A 25041-nucleotide genomic window follows, 5' to 3' on the forward strand; every position below is an offset into this window, starting at 1 on the left:
CCTGCCCCTCTTCCTCAGCCCCTGCCCCTCTTCCTCTGTCCCTGTCCCTGCCCCTCTTCCTCAGCCCCTGCCCCTCTTCCTCAGCCCTTGCCCCTCTTCCTCAGCCCCTGCACCTCTTCCTCAGCCCCTGCCCCTCTTCCTCAGCCCCTGCCCTCTTCCTCAGCCCCTGCCCCTCTTCCTCAGCCCCTGCCCCTCTTCCTCAGCCCCCGCTCCCCTTCCTCAGCCCCCGCCCCCCTTCCTCAGCCCCCGCCCCCCTTCCTCAGCCCCCGCCCCCCTTCCTCAGCCCCTGTCCCCCTTCCTCAGCCCCTGTCCCCCTTCCTCAGCCCCTGTCCCCCTTCTTCAGCCCATGCCCCCTTCATCAGCCCCTCAGTTCCTGTCCCTTTCCTCAGCCCCTCAGTTCCTGTCCCTTTCCTCAGCCCCTCAGTTCCTGTCCCTTTCCTCAGCCCCTATCCCTTACCTCAGCCCATGTCACCTTCCTCAGCCCATGCTCCCCCCTCAGCTCCTGTCCCCCTCCTCAGCCCCGTGCCCTTACTCAGCCCCTACATACAAGCGTATCATTTTTTTGGGGGGAGGGGGCGGGGAATGGATCTTGGGTGAGTTCCTGCACTTTTTTACCCAGGACTTGACCCCTGCATATACTCATGCTGTTTTATACTGCTTTTGTAAATGTATATATGCTTTGAGGACTTATTCATGCCATTAGTACAGAAACCTAGAAAGTAAACATGCATCATAGTTCTCAGGTTTCTATGCACTCGAAACAAGTGAGCGATTAGGTGTCCCAATTCATGCCAAGTTACATATAGGTTTATTCTTGTTATTCAAAGAGCCAAACATTTTCTGGTTATTATGGTGTATTTGTCTTTTGCTTGTAACCTTTCTATTTGTATAGCATTTTTGGCAAGAGCGATGTCTATTGTAAACAAAGCCATTTTTGCATTCCTCAGCTTCTATTAAATAGGAATGTAGGTAGTTGCATTTTGCAGTTTCTCCTTGTTATTCCGCTGTAGAAACGGTTAATCATTTCCCAACACTCAGACATTTTTGAGTTTCTGCCCAGTCAATTGTTCATGGAGTACAATAAAAATCTAGGTGCTAGTTTTTTGCTTTTTTTTTTTTCCCTTCAGTTTGTGATATTCCAGCTGATTGTGTTTACAAGAAATTCTGGGTGGCCTCTTCTTGGATCCCACTGCAATCACCCCAGCAACATGGCTCTCCCATATTAAATCTATTAGGGCAAGTGGTTAGGTACATCCCTGTGTATTATTGTTATTACTGTTTATTAGTGGTATTTATAACACCGCATATTTTGCAACACTATACATTAGGTGGAGTGCCATACAGTTGCATTAAGACAACCTGGATGTACAGTTACAGATAATGGTAATGGCCCTTCAAATGAGCTTACAGCCTAATCTGTTATTCCACTGTTGAGTTTCTGCAATGATTTAGAAAATGTTCAGTATAAATACAGAAACTGCATATCTGTAAATAACAGAACCCAGGTGAGAAAATATTAGAAAAATATGCAAATAGGTAAACCTATTTGACACCTTGTTGAAATGTGATCTGAGAAGGATGGTATGCAAGAGTCTGCTGAAGAGGCAGCAGGAAAGGTGTATGAGCAGATGATTATGTTGTGAGACATATGGGAGGTTGTACAGGAAGACAGGTAGATATGGGAATGAGGGAAACATTGAAGAGGGTGGATGAGGGTAGGCTGGTTGGTAGAGGCTTGGCAAGTTCAAGAAGGGAGATGCTATGATAACAGTAATTTGCAGGTCAAGGAAACTTGCTACATCTAGTTAAACAGAAGACCGCATCATGCTCAGTCATAGCTTGCATCAGTATTCGCTCTTAGATCCTCAACATGGGAAAACCATTCACTAAATGTGGGTGTTGCTTGCTGGTAGAAGACAATGACTGGGGATCATGTTGAATGACTTGCGGAATTCGTCACTGGTACCTGATGTGGCCCGGGAGCAAGGCAGTGAAGGGCTGTATAGACTTGCGCCACTGTAGGGTGTCACCCCAACAGGTCTGCGTAGTAAAAGAGGGCCATATTCTCAAAGTTGTAGGAGGTAGTCCCCTTAATAGCAGCCTGTACAGCAGCTACCTTATCGGTGCTGTTGCGGAACTGCACTACCAGATATCTGGGGGCTGATTCTGGTGCCCTCTGGGGTTTCGGGACACTAAATACTCTATCAAAGGTGACACTTCTGGCCTGCTTGGGCACTAGTAGCTTTCTTAATCTTCGCAGTAGATGTGGAAGCTTCCCTGTGGGGATGTCCTACCATATCCCCCAGACAATCGGGTTATTGCGGCATCACATATCCTGTAGCGCAGCAAAGCGTTGCTCAAACGTTTCCTGCTGCTTCTTGAATGAGTGGTCCTCAAGTCAGAGCTCCACAATCGATTTGAGTTTGTTCAGAGGAGGTCTCCACTGCTCCTTGGTGGCCAACGAGACCTGTAAGGTCTGTGCGGAGCAAGGCCACATCCGCCTGGATTGACTTCTGGAGCGTCCCCGGCATGTCTTTGAGCATCACCTCTGTGACAGGCCCGGAATCTCCAGTCTTTAGTACAGTCTGCGGCTGTAGCATCTCATCTTCTAAGTCGGCGGCTTTCTTGGGCCCATATGCGCCATGAACTTGGCGGAGGAAATCGCCAATATCCATGAGTACCGAGGTCCTTTTTTTTTTTTTTTGCGACCCATAGTGGTAGATCGCTTGAAGGCCATAGTTTCCCGGCTTTAGATCTGCTAGACATATCTAAATTAGCCTGTATACGCACAGAGCACATCGAGTGAGCGAGCCTCCGTTTAGTTCAACTGCTTAGATCCACCTCCCTTTCTTGTTTTATAACAAAGTATGTTTTTTTTTTTAATTTAAATTAGTTTTTACACTTATTTTGACTGCACGTTGGATATTTGGCTTTCTGTAGAATAGAAAAATGTGGGGCTTTTTTAAGTTATTACCTCTGATAAGCCTTGAATACACTTTCACAGTGGGCTTGTGTCCACATCAGTATGCTTTCCGTTTAAGTGTAATTAATTTAAGACATCCTAAAAACCTTTTATGATCTGGAACATTCCTCGTACCTAATCAAGTGTATTATGGTTCTATTCAGCACGGTTGTATGTCTGTAACTAGATTGACTTATACCTCTTGGACTTGTCTTCACGTGCCCAACTTCTCTTGACCTTGTTTGCAAGTGATTGTTACTTCTTTTTTCATGCACTACGATACAGTAAAACTTGTATTTCCAGTCCTGCTCTGTATACTGATTCAGCACTACATGTAATGTTATGAAAATTGAAATATAAGTTTCAAAGGAAAAGCAATTGAAGTTGGAATGAAAACTTTGTTCAAACACATGAAGGTATTCTGAGAAACGTGCAGTGAAGTATTTGATGTTTCAATAGATCATGGTAAAGATAATATATCAACTCACTTAAAAAAACAAAACACAGACACACAGCACTAAAAGTGTAAAAGTATTGTTTAACAAATGTATTAATAGTGTATTAAAAAAAAAAAGTCAGAAGAAAAACCTAGTTAAAACATATGGGGTTATTCACCAAATACTGGATTATGGCTTTTAATGACACAATAGCTTTCATGGTGGTAAAAGCCTTCGTAAATGCTTACCTACACTTTAAAATCTCAGCAGAATTACTCTCTGGTTGGTTGGATTGTAGACCAACCTATCAGAGCAGTATGACATGCAAGCCTTAACGCTCACAAGACTTGTATGGAAAGCCAACCAAATGGAGAGCTCATCTGAGATTTCAATGTGTGGGAAACCATTTTGCCACCTTGAAAGCTTACTCTGCGTGGTGCATTCACAGGGCTAATATGGATTTATTTTGCTTTATTTATTTGCAACTCTGTTCTTTTTATTTTTTATGAAGCAAAGTATTTTCTAAATGTATATTGTTTATGTAATTATTTAAAAAAAAATAATAATAATTAGTATGTTGAGGGGGTGGATAGGTTTTTTTTGGGTGGGAGGCTATGGGCTTGTGGACCCTTAGCCAATGTGAGTGGGTGGGGGTTGTTAGGTCATCCCCATCATATTGACTGCCCAAATACAAAATAGACTCACTGTTTAGTAAATGTACCAGAAATGAAAACTTGCCTGCATTTAATTATGTATTTTTTCATTGGGGATCTAGCTAAAACAGCTTACAAAAAAATGCAGATCTCTTGTCTGTTGTCTTTACAAGCTCTCCCCTTCTAGCCCCACCCAGAGTTTCTGTGGTTGTCCAATCACAGACTTCCCAATACAGCTCAATGAGAAGTCTGTAATGCAGGTGCTCTGGGCAATTGCCATTACCGGTTATCTGCTTGAAAGCCAAGGGCGTGTAACCAGGTTAATTTATAAAAGTGTCAATTTATATCGAAATCTGCACTTTTTGCCAAAAAAAAAAAGGGGACACACACTTCATACATAAAGCTTGTCAATAAGCTATAGTTTTTTAGGGATCTGGAGTGACTCTAATACCCCCACCAGAAACCCATGAGTAGGGGAGCATTAATTATATAAAAAAAAAGAAAAAAAGCTCCCACCCACCAACTATTGGTGGGAGGGGAGCTGCATGGAACCTTTGGATGTTGTCTTTCCCCCCTTCCCCATGGTTTGTTTATTTATTTACTATTTAGTGTGATTGGGCTATTGCTGTCTAGCCTCCACATAAGGTAACCCACCCACTGCAAAGGTTTTCTCCCCCCCCCCCCCCCCCCAACTTGTTTGGATATGCACATAGTTTGTATTTTTTTTATTTTTTTTTAAACTGGCCCTGATTGTAACATCTGGGTCTGGATCTTGTTTGTTTGGCAGACCAAATGCAGGCTTATTTTGAGCCTGCTCTGCAAAATCTCAGCTTTGTTACATACTGTGAACATGTCAATGTCTGCATTTTGCAATCCGACTGGTGCCGTGCTGCACAGATTGGCTTTCCCCATTCAGTACAGGACAGTTTGAACTATAGTGAATTATTCTGTGAGAGTAGCTAGAAATTAAGTGAATCCCTGTGTGAACTTAAAAATGAAAGCAGACTGTACAGAACTATAAAACAGGCATAAAAAAAATAAAAAGTCCTGTTTGAAGTACATGATAATCCACTTTTATAATTTAGTTATACCTAGAGCAACAATTCAACTATTTAAAGGAACATCCCAATCGTCATCACTGATGCAACCCGCTGTAGTAGTTTTAGTGTCATGAGTACCCTGGCACCGTCCCACTTTATTTAGTATTGTTTTACAATGTACGTGAGTCCCACAGGACTCCTCCGGCCGCAGCCTCTTAATTTTTTTTTCCCCTAAGCAGTTCCGTGCAGCCTCTGCCGTGAAATCTGGTGTCTTCTGCAGGAAAAAGCCAGAACTTGTTGTGAAACTGTACTAAAATGATTTCAGTACTTACTGTGGGACTGTGCAAGCACACCCTTGGGACCATAACTACAACAGCAGGCTGCAGTGATTATGGTGCTTGGAGTGTTCCTTTAACCCCTTATGGACACATGACATGTCCTGATTCCCTTTTATTCCAGAAGTTTGGTCCTTAAGGGGTTAAAGGGTTACTCAGCACATCTGGCCACTTCAGATACACTCCAGTCTGTTGTGTGGTCCATTATGCAGATATTTGTAATAGGCAGATTTGCTCATATAGCAGACTTTATTACCATGTTGTGGTTGCATTGATGTCTGCCTTGTTCTGTTACTGAATGAAGAAAAACCCAAAGCTGAAATAGACCTTAGGATAGACATCAGGGCTCGAGTCCTGCAGGAACGCATGGGAACGGCGTTCCTGCACTTTTCGCAGTTCCCCCTGCAGGCACTCAGGGGGCGGCAAAAAATGCCGCCCCCAATGCCCTGTATTCCCCCTGTCATGGGGGGGCCACCTGATTGCTCCTCTCTCCCCCCCGGCGGGCGGCTCTCTCCCGGTCACACACGGCGAGGGAGCTGTGTCCTCTCTGCTCCCACTCGCCGCGTGCCGTTTTCTGATGCAGGGAGCCGGAATATGACGTCATATTCCGGCTCCCTGTATCAGCAGACAACCCACGCGGCGAGAGGGAGCAGAGAGGACACAGCTCCCTCGCCGTGTGTGACCGGGAGAGAGCCGCCCGCCGGGGGGGAGAGAGGAGCAATCAGGTGGCCCCCTTGACAGGTTTCCTAAAAGGTAGGGAGGGTGGGTGGGCAATATTAATAATATTAATTATTTGTATATATGTGTGTCTGTTAGTGTATGTATGTGTGTGTCTGTTAGTGTATGTGTTTATGTCTGTTAGTGTGTGTCTGTTAGTGTATGTGTGTGTCTGTTAGTGTATGTGTTTATGTCTGTTAGTGTATGTGTGTGTCTGTTAGTGTATGTGTTTGTCTGTTAGTGTATGTGTTTATGTCTGTTAGTGTGTGTGTGTGTGTGTATGTCTGTTAGTGTATGTGTGTGTCTGTTAGTGTATGTGTGTGTCTGTTAGTGTATGTGTATGTCTGTGTGTATGTCTGTGTGTATGTCTGTGTGTATGTCTGTGTGTATGTCTGTGTGTATGTCTGTGTGTGTCTGTTAGTGTGTGTGTGTGTCTGTTGGTGTGTGTGTGTGTCTGTTAGTGTGTGTGTGTGTCTGTTAGTGTGTATGTGTGTCTGTTAGTGTGTATGTGTGTCTGTTAGTGTGTATGTGTGTCTGTTAGTGTGTATGTGTGTCTGTTAGTGTGTATGTGTGTCTGTTAGTGTATGTGTGTGTGTGTGTATGTCTGTTAGTTTATGTCTGTTAGTGTATGTTTGTGTCAGTGTGTGTGTGTATGAGTGTACTTACGTCTGTTAGCGTGTGTACGTGTGTGTATGAGTGTATGTGCTTCTGTTAGTGTATGCATGTGTATGTTTGCGTGTATGTGCTTCTGTTAGTGTATGCGTGTGTGTGCGTATGAGTGTATGTGCTTCTGTTAGTGTATGCACGTGTGTGCTTCTGTTAGTGTATGTTTGCGTGTATGTGCTTCTCTTAGTGTATGTTTGTAAGTGTCTGTCAAATCAGTGAGAGTCTGTCATTTAGTGTGTGTGTGACTATTAGTGTGTGTCTGTCAGTGTGTTTGTGTGTGTCTGTCAATGAATTAGTGTGTGTCAGTGAATGTGTGCGTGTCAAATCAGTGACGTCTGTGTGTTTGTCATTGAGTGTGTGTGTTACTGTCAGTGTGTATCTGCCAGTGTGGGTGTCTGTCAGAGAGTGTGCTTAAAGGGACACTATAGGCACCCAGACAACTTCAGCTCATTGAAGTGGTCTGGGTGCAGTGTCCCAGTCCCCTTAAACCTGCAAGTGTAATTATTGCGGTTTCTCAGAAACTGCAATAATTACCTTGAGGGGTAACTCCACCTCTACTGGCTGTCTACCAGACAGCCACTAGAGGGACTTTCGGGTGGTTAGGTGACCAAAAGTCGCCTAACTGATGCTGGACTTCCCCACCCTGTGCATGAGGACATCCAGCATCTGCTAATTACCCATAGGATTTTAACCCCTTCAGTGTTGAGTGGGGGACGGGGGCACTATAGGGAATTATAGTGCCAGGAAAACAGCTTTGTTTTCCTGGCACTATAGTATTTCTTTAAAAGGAGCAGGAAAAGGTGGAGTCTTAAGAGGAAGGGGTGGGTTCTTAATCAGGAAGCGGTACGCCCTTGCCAGGAAGGGGTGGTAAATTTAGGTTAGGGGGGTGCTCAGGTATAGTCATGCCTATGGCAGCACAAAATTGAAATACACCACCGTGTGAGTGTCTGAGTATGTGTGCGTCTGTGAGTGTATGTGTGTGCACGCGTTTATATATGCATACAAGTGTTTTGGTTTTTTTTTTGGGGGGGGGAGGGAGGGGCGGGAGTTCCCACACTTTTTTCCCCAGGACTTGACCCCTGATAGACATGGAAAGTTGGTGTTATCGTTCAGCCATGTTTCTGCACATGTCCTTGGGGACTTTTACTAGTAAATCCTAATAACTAGACAAAGTAACTACAAAGTAATCCGTATATGGAGAAACCATATACATTTACATTTGAACACATTTCATTGTAGATTATTTATTTAATTAAAAAAAATGTAAAAATAGTTTTCCCCTAACTTCCAAAAAATTTTTGTGCTCAGCCATGATAATTAGTTATAACTGCCTTGTTACAGGACATCCTCCACTTTTCTGGAAATTGCACCATTCAATGAACATTGAAAATCACCTATAACTTTTCATCTAATGCTCAGTTTTCCTTTAAATTTAATAGTAAATATTTAGCAAACTACATCACAATCCACTTCAGTCTAGGCAGAACCAGGGCACACATTGTAAATGAGGAGGAATAGAAACATTGTTTAATTTATTTTCTACTCTGTGTGCTGACTGCCAGGTGCAAAGGATGGAGCTTAGAGCAGTGATTGGCAGGGCGCTACGATGGATGCAGCCAGTAGACTTGTGCACAAACCCCTTGCAGCTGCGTTGAACAAATCAAATGCTTGTTGAAGGGACACTATAGTCACCAGAAAAACTACAGCTTAATGTAATGTAATAATAGCTCCCTTCAGGCATTTTGACGTAAACACTGCCTTTTCAGAGAAAAGGCAGTGTTTCCATTACAGCCTAGGAACACCTCTAATGACCACTCTTCAGACAGCTACTAGAGGTGCTTCCCGAGTCGGCATGGAGACGCTGCATTTTCCTCATAGAGATACATTGATTCAATGCATCTCTATGAGGAGGTCCTGATTGGCCTAAATGACATTTGGCCCTGCCAATCCAATGCTTTCCCTATGGGGAAGTTTTAAACGTTTTTTTTTTTTTTTTTTTTTAAGGGGGGAAAGGAGGAGGAGGGGGGCAACCACCTATATGGTGAGTTTAGCACTATAGGGTCAGGAATATGTTTTGTGTTCCTGACACTACACTCTGTTCCAAATTATTATGCAAATGCTATTTTTCTCATTTACCTAAATAACTGATGTAAATAACAGTCAGCATAATTCTCATGTTATCAACTATTAAGAGTACAATTCAAATTTGATTGAACAAACCTCCTAATAACAGTATTTTTTTTTAAACATAAACATACAATGCACTGTTCCAAATTATTACGCACAGTAAGTTTCAAAACACTTTATATGTTGTAAAGAACTGAAAATTGCCATTATGTTTGCAGCATATTTACTGAAATCAGAAGCTATTTCAATCAAACTTATAACAACATTTTAACTTTTTAAACATTTTAACAGGTCACGTTACATTTTAACATAGGACCCTTTATTTGATAGCAGCTTCACAAGTCTTGCATCCATTGAACTTTTGGACAGTTTCTGCTTGAATTTGTTTGCAAGATGTCAGAATAGCCTCCCAGAGCTGCTGTTTGAATGTAAACTGCCTCCCACCCTCGTAGATCCTTTGCTTGAGGATGCTCCAAAGGTTCTCAATAGGATTGAGGTCAGGGGAGGATGGAGGCCACACTATGACTTTCTCTCCTTTTATCCCCATAGCAGCCATTGATGCAGAGGTATTCTTTGCAGCATGAGATGGTGCATTGTCATGCAAGAAGATGATTTTATAACGGAAAGCATAGTTCTTCCTTCTGTACCAGGGAAGAGAGTGGTCAGTCAGAAACTCCACATACTTTGCAGAGGTCATCTTTACACCTTCAGGAACCCTAAAGGGGCCGACCAGCTCTCTTTCCATGATTCCGGCCCAAAACATGGCTCCACCAGCGCCTTGCTGACGTCGCAGCCTTGTTGGGGTGGTAGTGGTAGTCCACCAACCATCCACTACTCCATCCATCTGGACCATCCAGGGTTGCACGGCACTCATCAGTGAACAGGACTGTTTGAAAATTAGTCTTCATGTATTTTTCTGCCCAATGCAGCCGTTTCTGCTAGTGAGCATTGGTTAGTGGTGGCCGAATAGAAGGTTTATGCACAGTTGCAAGACTCTGGAGGACGCTACACCTCGATGTCCGTGGGACTCCAGAGGCACCAGCAGCTTCAAACATCTGTTTGCTGCTTTGTAATGGTATTTTAGCAGCTGCTCTCTTGCTCCGATGCATGGATCTGGCAGAAATCTTCCTCAATGTGCCTTTATATGCACGAACCCGTCTGTGTTCTGAATCAGCCACAAATCTCTTAATAGTGAGATGATCACGCTTATGTTTTCGTGAAATATCTAATGTTTTCATACCTCGTCCAAGGCATTGAACTATTTCACTCTTTTCCTTAAATTGGGCTCACCTGGCAATCTAATTATCACAGCTGTCCGAGATTGTTTTCAGTGATCAAAAGAGCCCTGAGACACAATGCCATCCATGAGTTAAACTGAAAAACAAAATATTTAATCTTTGTGACACTTAAATAGAATTTGCATAATAATTTGGAACAGGGTGTATAGTGATCCTTTAATCTATGAACAAGCTAATCAATTCATCCAGATTTGCCTAATGTATCAATTAGTTTGTCCATAGCTTGACAGACATTTGATTAATTCAAAGCAGTTGAAATGGATTTGTGCACACGTCTAGCACCCATCTGCAAAATACAATTATTGATTCCCACATTTTTGTTTCACCCCTCCCAAATACATAATTATTAAATCTAGTGGATGAGTAAATATAGTATTAAAAGTGACAGTTCAAGTGTTCAGTTCAATTCTTTAATTCAAGTGGTATAAAAAAGGGGATAAATCGGAAGCAGCCACAAAGTGTCTGTTTTTTTTTTTAGCAGTTAGAATGCATTTCTGTATTGATAATATATTTATTAAAGGGATTTTCTTGTGCCAGGAAAACAATCCCGTTTTCCTGGCACTGTAGAATCTTGGAGTTCCACCCTGCCTCCCTCCTGCTGTCCCATCCCACGTCGCTAAATGGGTTAAAACCCCTTCAGCCACCTAACTTAAAACAGCACTGATGTCCCTAGAGGAGGACTTAACCTTGCAAGGTAATTATTGCAGTTTATAAAAACGGCAATAATTACACTTGCAGGGTTAAGGGTGATGGGAGTTGACACCCAGACCACTTCAATGGGCAGAAGTGGTCTGGGTGCCTACAGTGTCCCTTTAATTTAAAATGTTTTACTTTTGACATTTACTTTGAATGTTTTCTCTTATTCAAGTATGTCCTGTAGAGCAGGGCTTAAACGTTCCACTCGCCATTAGCAAGTGAACATTTAACCAAGGTGAATATGCTATGGTTTGCTGAGATTAGTAACTTTTAAGGCTTGGCTGGAAGCATAACACTTCAAAATGTATGCCCTGCTCTAAAGCTAGTACAAAGGCATTATTACACATGCACTATGAGCATTAAACAATCATTTAGTAAAGTTGCTTTTTTGAGTTAAACACTCTCTAAGCACCATAACCACTGTGCACTGTAGTGGTTATGGTGCCAGGAGTGCCTTGGTGTCCTCCCAATGTAAATAGTTAAACCATTTGTGAGCATTTTGACTTCTTACCTGGGCTCCGCCAGACACCACTCCTTGCCTCTCTGAAGTAAGAAGTTCTCTGCCTGAGCCAAGTTCACCAGTGCAGGACTTGGCTCAGTCCATGAAATTCACCATACCACAACAGGTGAGACAGTTAGTGTTACCCAGCTGAGCACTTTGAAGTGGTTATGGTACTCAGTTTCCCTTCCAGGTAGATCGATGCAGAGTGTGTCCATGAATATTGCTTGGTTTATTTATAATGTTGAACTGGCAGAGTGGTTCTTTGTAGTGGTTAGTGTTTTTTGTGACATTGTAAATTGTTTTAAGTTAAAACTTTGCCTGCATTACTAAACTACTATTTACTATTATTTCACAGATTTACCAGACCAGTGTTCTACAAATCCTTGTGACAAAGTTGGCTCGTTTCTGTGTGTGGACCTGAAGGGAGATTTTCACTGTTATTGCAATAAGGGATGGAAAGGAAAAACTTGTAACAATGGTATTTAAACATACTTTGCTTCTTTACATTAATTGGTTAATTACATGGTTTTGCTATTTCATGACGAAAAGTCATGATTTTATGAAAGACACGGAGGCGAGTATTGCTTATCCCTTTCTTTACTGTCCACCAATAGCAGCAAAGAATACAAACAGTAAGAAATTATGGTAACCGTAGTGATAAGCCACTCCCATACCAAATCCCAGTATAACAGTCAGCACTTCCCAACATATTTCCTCTTTCTTTGGAGATGCGACACAATAACTAACATCAAACAGGAACAAATAAACGTACTGGGACCAATCCATCACAGAATCAGAAAACGCCACTGTAGAGGATCCCATCATAGGACAATCCATAGACATCCAGCAAACAAGTTGAATTTTTGCAGGAAGCAGTGAGGACCCTCAAGCAGCACTGAATCAACCTGTGAAAACACAAAAAACAGGAGCCCAACAGTTAAATCGATACTTGAACCAAAGTGCACATGCCAAGACACATCATATCGATAGATAGAAGGGCACAGTACCCACATAGCAAAAAACCTCATGACAAAACATGAAACATAGCCGAGCCACATGTGAACATAAATGGTTACATAAACAAAGTGCGCACCACAAATACCTACCACACCCTGGAATCCTATATGAGAGAGAGAGGGCAACAGGGAGGGAGAATCTAGTGAGAGAAACATAAAAGGGTGGGACAATACTAGTCTCCGTGTCTTTCATAAAATCATGACTTTTAGTCATGAAATAGCAAAATCATGTAATTTTATGTCAAGACACGAAGGCTCATATTGCAAGTTTAAAGCTGACCAACCACCGATGAATAAATGCGAGGGACCGTTCCAAAATAAAATTCGCGAAATGTGGACTCATGGGACCAGTCTGCCATCCTAATCAAGTCTTCCAGACGCACCACCAAAACCACCATAGACGTGGCTGATGTCCCCCGGGAGGAATGGGCGCTAAAGATGGACGTATCCACACCAGCCAGCAATATCGCCCATTTCACCCATTTCACCCAGCGAGCCAAGGTAGCACTGGACATGGTAGGGGAAAATGGTTGAGGAACCAAGAGAAAAAGTTGTGGAGACCATACCGAACGATGTGCACTTGTCCAAAGCTCATACTCACGCAAACAAACCACCAGACACAATGCCGGAGCAACTGGAAAACTCTGATACGATACCGACCGAATAGCCGTCTTAGTGCGTCTGGAGATGTTAAATGCCACCCCTTCTGGAGTGAAAGACCGAGCATCGTAGTCCAGGGCACGAACATCTGAAACCCGTTTGCATGAAATGAGGCAAAAAAGGGAGTCCAATTTGTCTGACAATTGTTGTAAGGAGAGGTCAGGAGTTAGGAGACCAGGAATTAAAGAGACAATACGCAGGAGACGTCCTAAGTAGAAGAGTATCGAGGCCTAGGAGGGCTCGACAGTCGTGAGCCCCGAAGCAAACGGCACACCAAAGGGTGTTTGCCTGCGGGACAGCCGTCAAAACCCTGAAGAGCCGAGGAAATGGCGATCTGTAAAAGTTAATCGTGCGATATGCACAACCAGCCCCGAATAACAAGGTGAGGAATCAAAGGATTGCAGTCACAGGTGCCGAAACGGGTTCCATGTTCCGAGCCAGACGCCAGCCCAAGTTCTCCAAGTGATTCCATATGATCGCCTAGTACCGGGAGCCCATGCGTCTGCCAGGAGGCGTCGAGTTGCATCCGAAACCCCCTGGACTTCCCAGGGACCACCTGAAATCCTCCATGCAATGACCCATCCAGCTGGGGAGGGTGTCGCTGGCCCGATGTATCCAGCAGAAGGTCCAGGTAAGATGGTACCAGCCTCGGCACTTCCACTGCCAGTTCCAGGAGCTGTGGAAACCATGATAGTCCCCCAAAACTGGATCAGCAGAATCAGTTCGGTCAGTTGGCGGCGAACTTGGAGCAGGACCCAAGGGATCATGGCAAATGGAGGGAAAGCATAAAGGAGCGAGCCAGTCCAGTCTTGCAGGAAGGCGTCCACTGCCTCTGCAGCCGGATCCGGACGCCAGCTGTAGAACCGTGGTAATTGGGTATTGAGCCGATATGCGAAGAGGTCGATGGCAAAAGGACCCCAGAGAGACGAGATAGCGGAGAACACCCCTACGTCCAATCTCCAGTCGCTGCTGTCCGTCAGAATAATATCCTCCGCTAATCACACCGTTGCAATGGGCACCCCAACCATGAAGACTTGCGTCCGAATCCACTTTGAACTCCGGTTGGGAACCGAAGATGGCCTTGACATTCCAAGCCGAGAGGTTGTGGATCCACCAGGTCAATTCATCTTGTGTCTCTGTGTCAAGAGGGACCATGTCTGCATAGGATGCTCCTTTGCGGAGGTGTGCAATCTTCAGGCGCTGGAGGGCACGGTAATGGAGAGGCGCCGGGAACATCGCTTGGATTGAGGATGCCAGGAGGCCAATAATCTGTGCCAGATGGCGTAGTGGTATCTGGGGTGTGCCAGTGCGCAGCGTAATTCCTTGTGGATGGTCCGAATCTTGGACGGAGGAAGGGTCAGTGACTCCGCTCTGGAGTCTACGGTGAACCCGAGGAACCCAATGCATCGCAAAGGAGACAGGCAGGACTTCTCCCAGTTGAGAAGGAAACCCAGGCGAGAGAGGAGGTCTATCGTCCATTGCAGGTGCCGCAGGAGGACGGAGTGATCCTGTGCAATGATCAGGATTTCCTCCAAGCAATCGGTCAAACTCCTCGACTGCACAACCAAGCCATGGCCGGGCACATCAACTTCGTGAAGCACCAAGGTGCCGACAGAGTCCAAAAAGGAAGACCTGTAAAGCGCCAGGTGTCGCCCTTCCAGAAGAAACGTAAGTCCCTTGACGTCTTTGCCACTGGGACCGCCAAGTATCAGTCCTTCAGATCCAATTTTGCCATCCAGTCGTCGCGAAGGAGTATGTCCCTCATGAGGTGGATGCCCTCCATCTTAAAGTGGCAGTAGCGCACCAAGGCGTTGAGGGGACGGAGATTGATAACTGGGCACAGCTGTCCGCCCTTCTTTTTCACTAGGAAAAAGTTGCTGAGTATCCCTGCGGGGGACGTGGGGGCTACTTCTATTGCCCCTTTTTTGTGAAGGACCAACAATTCCACGTCTATCAAGACACTGTCGCTTACAGAGAACAAAGTTGAGTGAGGAGGGGGGATGTGACCAGGAGTGTCGACCAATTCTATGTGGAAACCCCGAACGGTGGCCAGAACCCAAGCATTGGAGATGATGGCTGACAAAGTGTGGAAAAAATTGACGGAGTCTACACCCTACACAAATATGGGAAGAAACCTGAGTTAGATGTAAGCTTACCGTAAGGGTGTCTGGAACCGGAGTTCCTCTGAAGCCTCTGGATCGCCATGGCCTTCCGCAAGAAGGGGGACCGGTTTCTCGCCTCCTGATAGGGGGGTCGCTGAGTGTAGGAGCCTTGTCCCGAGCTACGAGTGTTGTAGTTTAAACGGCCGGACAGACGACCCCTAAATCTGTCGGCCCTGGTAGAGACCCGCCCTTGAAATGGAGGATTGGATTTTATCTAGGGCTGTAGTAGCTCTCACAAAACGCAACAAAAAATAGAGTCCCCAAACAAGAGGCCCTGTGCATCTTTGCCCGCCTCGGTGAGGGCGAGATTGGACAGTTTTGGCTCTATTTTAAAGAGAATGGCTTTTCGACGTTCTATGGACAGGGAGGTGTTAACACTGCCCACTATGCAGATTGCTCTCTGTACACAGCCACGGAGTTCTTCCGGGTCAAACTGCCTGTTTTCCGCTCTGGCATCTTCAGCCAGGTCGAACAATTTTGCCAAGGGACCAGATATGTCCAGATGTTTATCTTGGCACGATTTAAGTGCAGAGTCCAGACCCTTGCGAGGGTTCCACCCCAATTTAGAGTGGAATTGGGTCATTTTGGGGTCGACTACTGGGATCTCACAGACTCTGTTAGGTACCAAAGGCGGTGGGCATTTGGCCCTGAGCTTACTCCGTGCCACCTTACTTGGGGGGCGTCATACCCAGTTTATTAAGTAACGTGCCACATGGTCCAGTGGGAGCCATTCAGGCGACCACGGGTGATAGAGATCATCCGGGTCGAAAATGGGTTCCCCAGATGGATCCAGGAGAGTGGAGCACGCAGTAGCGGGGGAGTTACTCCGAGAGCCACTCACAGCCACCCCCGACTGCGCGGGGTTCGAAAGGTCGATGCCCTGCTCACATAGCTCATTTTCAGAGTCACTCAAGGACACAGCACCAGCCTCCTCACTAGACCCGATTTCTGAGTCTGAATCGCTCTCAGGTTGTGCTCTAGCACATTTCCACTGCCGTGCCCGTTCTGCCTGGCGTGGAAAGACACTTTTGCATGATACAGGCACGCTATCATGGGTGATGTCAGGTTCACCAGTCATATGGGTTCTGGAGGCAGAGGGAGTTAAGTGCCTGGATTTGGCAGTAGCCTTTTTGGGTGCGTCCCCTGAAAGGTCAGAGCCAGGACGTGTTTGGCGCATCGGTGGGCCCAAACTTTCTGCGGCCAGTGGGCATGCAAGTAAGGCCTGGGAGATGGTCTGTTAGAGGGCAGAAGACATAGAGCCCATAGCTACCATAATGGTGTCAGGGACTAAGCCTCATCAGGCAGAGACATAGGGTCAACCACTGATGAAGGAGAACTAGAAATTGAAAAGGGGTTCCCCAAGCCCTGAGGCATATCCATCTCACCAGGGGAAGGGTGGCAGGCAGGCACCTTAGACTTGGGCATATTGTATGCTGTGAGATCCACTAAATAAAATACTAGACCCTGAACAAGCTGTATTAAAAAAAAATGTAACAGTGCAGGCTAGTAGGAGTTAGTCACCCCAGACTTGATACACCAGAGAGGGAGAGATAGGGGAGCTCACCAGGGCCCAGACCGGGAGAGACACGAGGTTGAAGCACAGAGCCAGAAGGATGGACGGTCAGAAAATGGCTGCAGCCATTCTCGCGAGATTCGCTGCAAAATCCTGTTAATGCGTCCAATTCACGAACCGAACGTTCGGCGAAACAGGACTAATTGTGGGAACAAACTGATGAACGGTCAGTATACTGCAAAAAAGTCGAACAAAAGCCAAATAGTTGAACGGTACTATAGGCCGGTCAAACTAAGGAACGACACTGATTCGTGGTGAGTTTAGCCGAAAGTGGTTAACTCAGACACAAAACTAGCCGAACAGAAGTGCGGAAACAAGCGCAAATGGGTTGCCAAACAGTCAGGGCGAAAGGGGGAGACCCAAAAAGCAAAAAATGAGAGAATAAACGATATGAAAATAGGAGCAATAAAGTAAAGCTCAAGAGAGAGGAGACCTAAATGTAATAATTCCCCAAAGGAAGGTCTGGAACCCTGGGCTCAATGGTAATATATTTTAACTTATTATGATCAATTTTTTTCTATAAGAAATAATAAGATAATTAATCAAAACAGATAAGGGCACACCGTTATTGGTAAGAGTACAATTTGTTGTACTTATCTTGTGTGGAGCAGCAAATAAAGAGGAAATATGTTGGGAGGTGCTGACTATTATACTGGGACTTGGTTTAGGAGTGGCCTATCACTATAGATACCATTTTTCTTACTATTAGTATTCTTTGCTGCTATTGGTGGACAGTAAAGAAAAGGTTAAGCAATATGAGCCTCTGTGTCTTGACATAAAATTATAAATAAGACTACTGTTGAATGTTACCCCAAGTTTATAAACACATATATACACAACTAAAACTATTCTGAAAACTCATTCTTACTGTGCCCAGGTAAACCTAGCTGAATCTCCCTGGTGAGAGGCCTGTGACAATCAGAATTTTTTTTTTTAATTCTTTATTTTTGCAGTGCGCAAGTTAACAAACGGGCCCATGGTGCCACAATAGCATTCCAGGGCTAAACATACATATACATGCACAACGTGGCTGAGAGAAGGTCCGCACAGTTTTTTTTTTTTTTTATTCTTATAAGTGTGAGTCGTGTGATTGTCGTTCTAAGAGGGTATGTGTGCCAAAACAGAGTGTGTGTTGGATGCCTATTGTGTCTGACATACCCATTTTATGTTAATTTCTAGCCATGGTGAAGCCTATGTAATGAGGCTTGTGTGGCTTAGTTTTAGGCTATGGTACCTGGTTGTGTACCCTTTTGAGCCTCGGTGTGCGGTAAGTAGGTCTGCGTTACGATGTTAAACCGGTGCGTATGGTCTGTCGTTGGAGCTAGGGGTGCAGCGCCTGGTTTAGGGGCTGCTTGCGCCGGTCAGCTGGAAGTTCAGTCGAGGTTAAGGGGGGGGGGGGTCAGGTAGTCTGATTATAGGAGTGAGTGTGGTGCTCAAACTAGGTAAAACCAAAAAATGCTTTTGCCAACCATTTTACCAAAAATGGTTTGCCAAGTAAGTGTAACTTAGGGTTGTTGCTTGTAATTAGACATAACATGGCAGTAATGAGGGTTCAGGTAGTCCCTTCCGCATGTCGGACCGCAGGGGGCTGTCGTGGGACGAATACGGTCACTTTCGCCGGGTCCCAGCGTTGTGTTGCAGTCTCTCCTCTTTGAGAGTCACCTGACGGCAGTGAGTCTAGAGATGGTCCCAGTGTGTGCAGTGTGGCCTTTGCTTCAGCGATGTCGCGGACTGTATGCCGTGTTTCTCCTTGGAGGATCAGTAGGGTTCTCGTGTGCCGTCATCGGTATTGTACACCGTTCTGCCGGAGAATAGTGGTGTAGGGCCTGAGGGTTCTCCGCCACGCCAAGGTGCCTCCAGATAAATCTGGATAGAAGGTGAGCTGCATTCCTTCCAAGTTGTAGGGGTCTTGGTTCCTGAGGGCTGCGAGCATTGCTGCTTTGTCCCGTCCGCTGCGTAAGTGGACTATTAAGTCCCTTGGGGCTGTTGCTGGGGCCTTGGGTGCTTTCGGAATGCGGAAGCAGTCTTCTAGGGACAGGGATTTCGCCTGTCTTGGGGGTAGGAGCGCCGCTGCGAGGCGTCTCAGCATGTGAGGCAATTCCTCCGTGTGTAGGATTTCCGGGACCCCCCTAATTTTCAAATTGTTCTTACGTCTCGCATCCTCTAGTGTAGCAAATCTGGTGTCATAAATTTCGTTTTGCTTTTTGAGCCCCAGTATTGTTTGCTGCATTGAGGCTATTTGCCATGTATGTTCCCCTGCAGTAGTTTCCGCCGCACCCAGCCGGCCTGTCAGGCCCCGGAGGTCCGCACGCAGGTTCGCCATATCTGCCAGTATGGTTTGTTGTAAGCCCGCCAGCAGGTCTTTAAGCACTGCCGTTGTCACCTGATCCTTGTCTGGGCTGAGCAGTGGAGCGGCTGGTGGTGGTCTCGCCAGCGGCGCTGCCACCTCGTCGTCCAGTGATTGGTCGTCGGACAGGTCTGAATAGGCCCCAGAGTAGTCGGCCATATTGGGCCTAGTGGCCTGGTGTGCCTGTCTGAGGAGTGCGCCGATGTCCTGGCCAAGGTGAGGTTTGTCGGGTTTTATTTTTTTGTTTTTCCGACCCATTATGTGGTTCAGGTCTCACCCCTGCCTCGCCGGTTATCTCGGTCGGGTTTTTGCTTCGGTAAGATGTCACAATTTCTAGCCGTGTCCCGGAGCTCTGAGACAATGCGGCCATTCAGCTCAGTCGCTTGGCCACGCCCCCCGACAATCAGAATTTTAGTTGTTACAGTAATATATGCACTTACATAGGTTTCGTATTTGAGTCTAATCTATTTATTCCCTTCTGTGCCAACCCAAACCCTAAATGTTTGTTCCAGTCACAAATATACTTTTTAATTAGTTATCTATATTAATAAAACAAACCAATATTTTGGATTAATTTCACAATGAAAGCTTGGTACTGAATGCATCTAGTGTCCTTTTAAATATAATTTTTAAATATTTTCTATTTTGAAGCTGATTAAAGCATTTTGATGTCTTGACCCCATTTTATTTAGAAAATTATTATGGTTGTTCTATTTCAGCTAGCCAGTTTTACTCAATTTCTCGTAATAGACCATCTAACATTCTCTTGTGATCTTTGCTGCAGATGTAAATGAATGTAACGTCTTAAATGGAGACTGCAGTCACTACTGTGTTAACGAGAACGGAACATACCATTGCTTGTGTCCAAGTGGCTACCAACTACTTGAAAACAACAAAACCTGTGAGGGTAAGTTTGAGCCATATGATGTCACGTGTAGGATAGTCCACTAAATGTGAAAATGTAAAACAAATGATGAAAAAAAAAAATATTATTCTAGTGTGTGTGTGTGTATACAGATATACAGTTGCAAGAAAAAGTATGTGAACCCTTTGGAATGATATGGATTTCTGCACAAATTGGTCATAAAATGTGATCTGATCATCATCTAAGTCACAACAATAGACAATCACAGTCTGCTTAAACTAATAACACACAAAGAATGAAATGTTGCCATGTTTTATTGAACACACCATGTAAACATTCACAGTGCAGGTGGAAAAAGTAGGTGAACACTTGGATTTAATAACTGGTTGAACCTCCTTTGGCAGCAATAACTTCAACCAAACGTTTCCTGTAGTTGCAGATCAGACGTGCACAACGGTCAGGAGTAATTCTTGACCATTTCTCTTTACAGAACTGTTTCAGTTCAGCAATATTCTTGGGATGTCTGGTGTGAATCGCTTTCTTGAGGTCATGCCACAGCATCTCAATCGGGTTGAGGTCAGGACTCTGACTGGGCCACTTCAGAAGGCTTATTTTCTTCTGTTTAAGCCATTCTGTTGTTGATTTACTTCTATGCTTTGGGTCATTGTCCTGTTGCAACACCCATCTTCTGTTGAGCTTCAGCTGGTAGACAGATGGCTTTAAGTTCTCCTGCAAAATGTCTTGATAAACTTGGGAATTCATTTTTCCTTTGATAGCAATCCGTCCAGGCCCTGACGCAGCAAAGCAGCCCCAAACCATGATGCCCCCACCACCATACTTCGCAGTTGGGATGAGGTTTTGATGTTGGTGTGCTGTGCCTCTTTTTCGCCACACATAGTGTTGTGTGTTTCTTCCAAACAACTTAACTTTGGTTTCATGTGTCCACAGAATATTTTGCCAGTACTGCTGTGGAACGTCCAGGTGCTCTTGTGCAAACTGTAAACGTGCAGCAATGTTTTGTTTGGACAGCAGTGGCTTCCTCTGTGGTATCCTCCCATGAAATCCATTCTTGTTTAGTGTTTTACATATTGTAGATTCGCTAACAGGGATGTTAGCACTTGCCAGTGACTTTTGTAAGTCTGTAGCTGACACTCTAGGATTCTTCTTCACCTCATTGAGCAGTCTGCACTGTGCTCTTGCAGTCCTCTTTACAGGACGGCCACTCCTAGGGAGAGTAGCAGTTGTGCTGAACTTTCTCCATTTATAGACAATTTGTCTTACCGTGGACTGATGAACAGCAAGGCTTTTGGAGATACTTTTATAACCCTTTCCAGCTTTATGCAAGTCAACAATTCTTAATGGTAGGTCGAGGCATCATTCACATCAGGCAATGCTTCTTGTGAAAAGCAAACCTAGAACTGGTGTGTGTGTTTTTTGTTTTTTTTCCAATTTGAAATTTATTGAAATTTTTTGCATTAAACATCTTTACCATATTATGGGTAAGGTAATTGAGCACTGATGAAGTGGCACATTTGACTGTATATGTCATAAAGAACAATTTACAAGACATTGTGAAGTTACGTGAGGCATAGGTATGCACAATAAAAACAATATGAATGTGTGATGGGAGTCTGGAAATATCCCAAATACAGGAAAACTTGGTGGGAATAGTTCTGTGTCTGAGCATACATCTGTCGATATTTCTGAGCGTGCTGTGCTGGAGTGATATGAGCCCCGGCGCCTGGGAAAGTTCAGCAGGCTTCAGTAGCTCTTTGTGTTGAGCCCACAGGGTTTCTGGTATGTGAGTCTCTGAACCTTGAGTTGTCCGTCTACATGTCGCGGTTTGCTTGAGCTGGTGTCCTTGCCTTTCATTGTGGGGTGTCTGTTTGGCCGGTGAGAGCAATCTTTGCCGGGACTCAGGGGTGCCGCTGGCTGTGGGCTCTCGGTTTCTTTTGGGTGACTCTGCTTGTGTCTCTTCAGCGGGTGTTCGTATACGAGGTGGGAGCCCAAGTTTCTGCAGCAGGGGCTCAGGATCTTCTGCCGACGGCAGTGTTGTAGTTGCGTCTCCACTGGTCACTACTAGTGATCCCCCCTGCCCCCAGCGATACCTTATGGAGTGTTCTCTTAGTTGCCTGGCGGTTGAGGCCAGCTTCCTCCTTTCCGCTAGAGCAGAGAACGGTATGTCCGCATATATTGAGACCACTTGGCCCTTGTGTTGTACCAGTCCCCCTTCCCTGGATCGTTTCATAATCTCTGCTTTTACTGAGATATCTCTGGTTACGGCTATTATATCTCTAGGCGCGTTGCTTGGAGCCGCAGCAGACTTTCTCACTCTGAATGCTGATCTTATGGTATGTTGTGCAGGGGTGTCCGTGATGCCCATAGTGTTTGTTAAGTCTCTTACAAATGTAAGTATCATCTCATCAGGTATCTGTTCTGAGACGCCTCTGAGACGCAGTTTTTTTTTGTCTGTGGCGTGTTTCTAATGTGGTCCCTGCTTGGGTCAGTTGTTGTACCTGGGAGGAGAGGCTTTCTAGTCTGTTGTCTGTGGATTGTATGTGTTGAGCTATGGATGCCTCTCTGTCCTCCATTTCCTGCACCCTGTGACGGATCATCCCTATTTCAGCCTGAGCTGCCTGTAGGTCTTCCTTCCAGACCTTCCTGAGGTCGGTCAGTAGCCTCCTGATGTCTCCTTTTGTGGAGGGTGTCTCATCCTCCTCGGCCTCAGATAGGCTAGACTCCGCTCTGGAGCATGGCGAGCTCGTCGGATCTTCCTCCTCCTGGGAGGCCTCTGAAGGCTCCGGCGTCCCCTGCTCCTCCGGCGCCATTTTGGTCTGGCGCTGTGCCGGCGGCCTCTCGAAGGAAAGCCGAATATCTTGCTGCCGGGGAGCTTCTTGTTGGTGAGTTCATTTATGTTTGCGCCCCATTGTCACTATGTGTGGGGGGTATCTTTTTAACTTCGGGATCGCTATTTTCGCGGCTCTTTTGTCGATTATTCTCCCGGGCCTTACGGAGCTCAGGGGAGACACGTCTGCTTGCTCGTTCTGTAGGCCACGCCCCCTCATATCTGGTGTGTGTTTTTTATAGGGCAGGGCAGCTGTAACCAACACCTCCAATCTCATCTCATTGATTGGACTCCAGTTGGCTGACATCTCACTCCAATTAGCTCTTGGAGATGTCATTAGTCTAGGGGTTCACATACTTTTTCCACCTGCACTGTGAATGTTTACATTACAAAACATGGCAACATTTCATTCTTTGTGTGTTATTAGTTTAAGCAGACTGTGATTGTCTATTGTTGTGCCTTAGATGATGATCAGATGACATTTTATGACCAATTTGTGCAGAAATCCATATCATTCCAAAGAGTTCACATACTTTTTCTTGCAACTGTAGATAGATGTTGGTGTGTGTGTATATATAAAATAAGATATATACAATATGCAATGTGTGTGTGTGTATATATATATATATATATATATGTGTGTGTGTGTATATATAAACAATTATTGGAAATGACTGCACTCCAAGGACTTGATGATAGTAAAAATAAAATATAACTTTTATTCTAGATCATTTAAAAATATCGACTTTTCAGCCCCAATACATGGGCTTTCATCAGGATGGATATATATATATATATATATATATATATGTGTGTGTGTGTGTGTGTGTGTGTGTGTATATATATATTATTCCTGAGAGCATGGTTTCCGTGTGTCAAAAATCTTTGTAAAAGTCACTGGATTAGTTAACAGAAATACAAATATAGCAATTTCCTTCGAAGGAAAAATATTTTACTATGTAATTATTCATGCATATCATATTATTCTTAATAAAATGTAAAAAAACAAGATGATGAGTATTGCCAAGGACGACATTCCTTATAGTGCTTTAAGCGTAATAAACCCTTGATTTTGCTTCCTCTAGTGGCATTAGCCAGTAAAGTATCATTTACAGGAGTTTAATGGGTTTGCAGTAGAGGAAAGATTAACTGCCATGGCTTGGCTAGTGTCATATTGGAGGATTGTTGATTTCAGAATTATCGTGAAAGAAACTGCAAACAAGTCTAAACATGTTAGTAGCTGCTGTATGCTATGTGCTCCGAATCTTTCATGTTATTAGCCAGCACTGGGCCTCTCTTTAACATGTTCCAGGTGACGAATGTATCACTGCAATGTACCTTTCAGACCCAGCAATAAATACATATTATCACTGTTTATGTAGATATGCAAATTGATAAACATACAGAGTTATAGCTGTACATATTCCTTAAAACTGTATATAGGAGGCAGATGCCACATACAAATAACTAGTGATTTTTATTTATTAACATTTTTGAATGCATTCACTAGAGGCGGGTTAGGTAAACAAACAATGGGGTTATTGTATAGAACAACACTTTACTAAGTTTTATAACCTCAAAAGAGGAAGCTTCATGTAAAACTATAAGCAGCTGTAAATCTTCACTGCCATTTGGTATTTTTCAACTGTGTCTGTATATAGATATAGATAGGTGTGTGTGTATGCAGTGGCGGATCCAGAACCTGATCTCGGGAGGGGCACTTGTAGACTATTTAAAGAAATAATCTAGGCACAATAACCACTACAGCTCAGTGTAGTAGTTATGGCGCCAGTAGTGCCAGGATCCCATCCCAGAGTAAGTAGTCAAACCGTTTAAGAACAGTTTGACAACTTACCTGGGGTCTGCGGGGATATTGGGCATAGGAGCAGTGGTATGTGTTAGGGGTGAAGTGTGTGTAAAAGGTGCAGTGTGTGTGTGAGTGGTGAAGTGCGAGTGCGTGAGGGAGGCAGTGTATGTCAGGGTTGCAGTGTGTGTGTTAGGGGGCAGTGTATGTGTGGGGCAGTGTGTGTGTGAGAGAGTGTGTGTGTGTGTGTGTGTGAGGGTGGCAGTGTGTGTGTGTGTTTGGGGCGGTGTGTGTATGGGGGCAGTGTTTGCGGGGCAGTGTGTGTAGTGTGTGTAT

At 44.7% G+C, this 25041-nt stretch overlaps 1 protein-coding gene across 3 annotated transcripts in view; it reads left to right on the forward strand.

The window, feature by feature from the left end:
• Positions 1-25041, forward strand: part of GAS6 (growth arrest specific 6) — an 89761-nt gene that overhangs the window by 42068 nt on the left and 22652 nt on the right. For all 3 annotated transcript variants that reach the window (XM_063458669.1, XM_063458679.1, XM_063458687.1), the window contains exons 6-7: positions 11789-11911; positions 19976-20098. In XM_063458669.1, coding sequence (XP_063314739.1) covers positions 11789-11911; positions 19976-20098 — 246 coding nt within the window. The remainder of the gene's footprint in view (positions 1-11788; positions 11912-19975; positions 20099-25041) is intronic.

This window comes from Pelobates fuscus, chromosome 1, assembly GCF_036172605.1.
Source record: "Pelobates fuscus isolate aPelFus1 chromosome 1, aPelFus1.pri, whole genome shotgun sequence".
NCBI classification, from domain to species: Eukaryota; Metazoa; Chordata; class Amphibia; order Anura; family Pelobatidae; genus Pelobates; species Pelobates fuscus.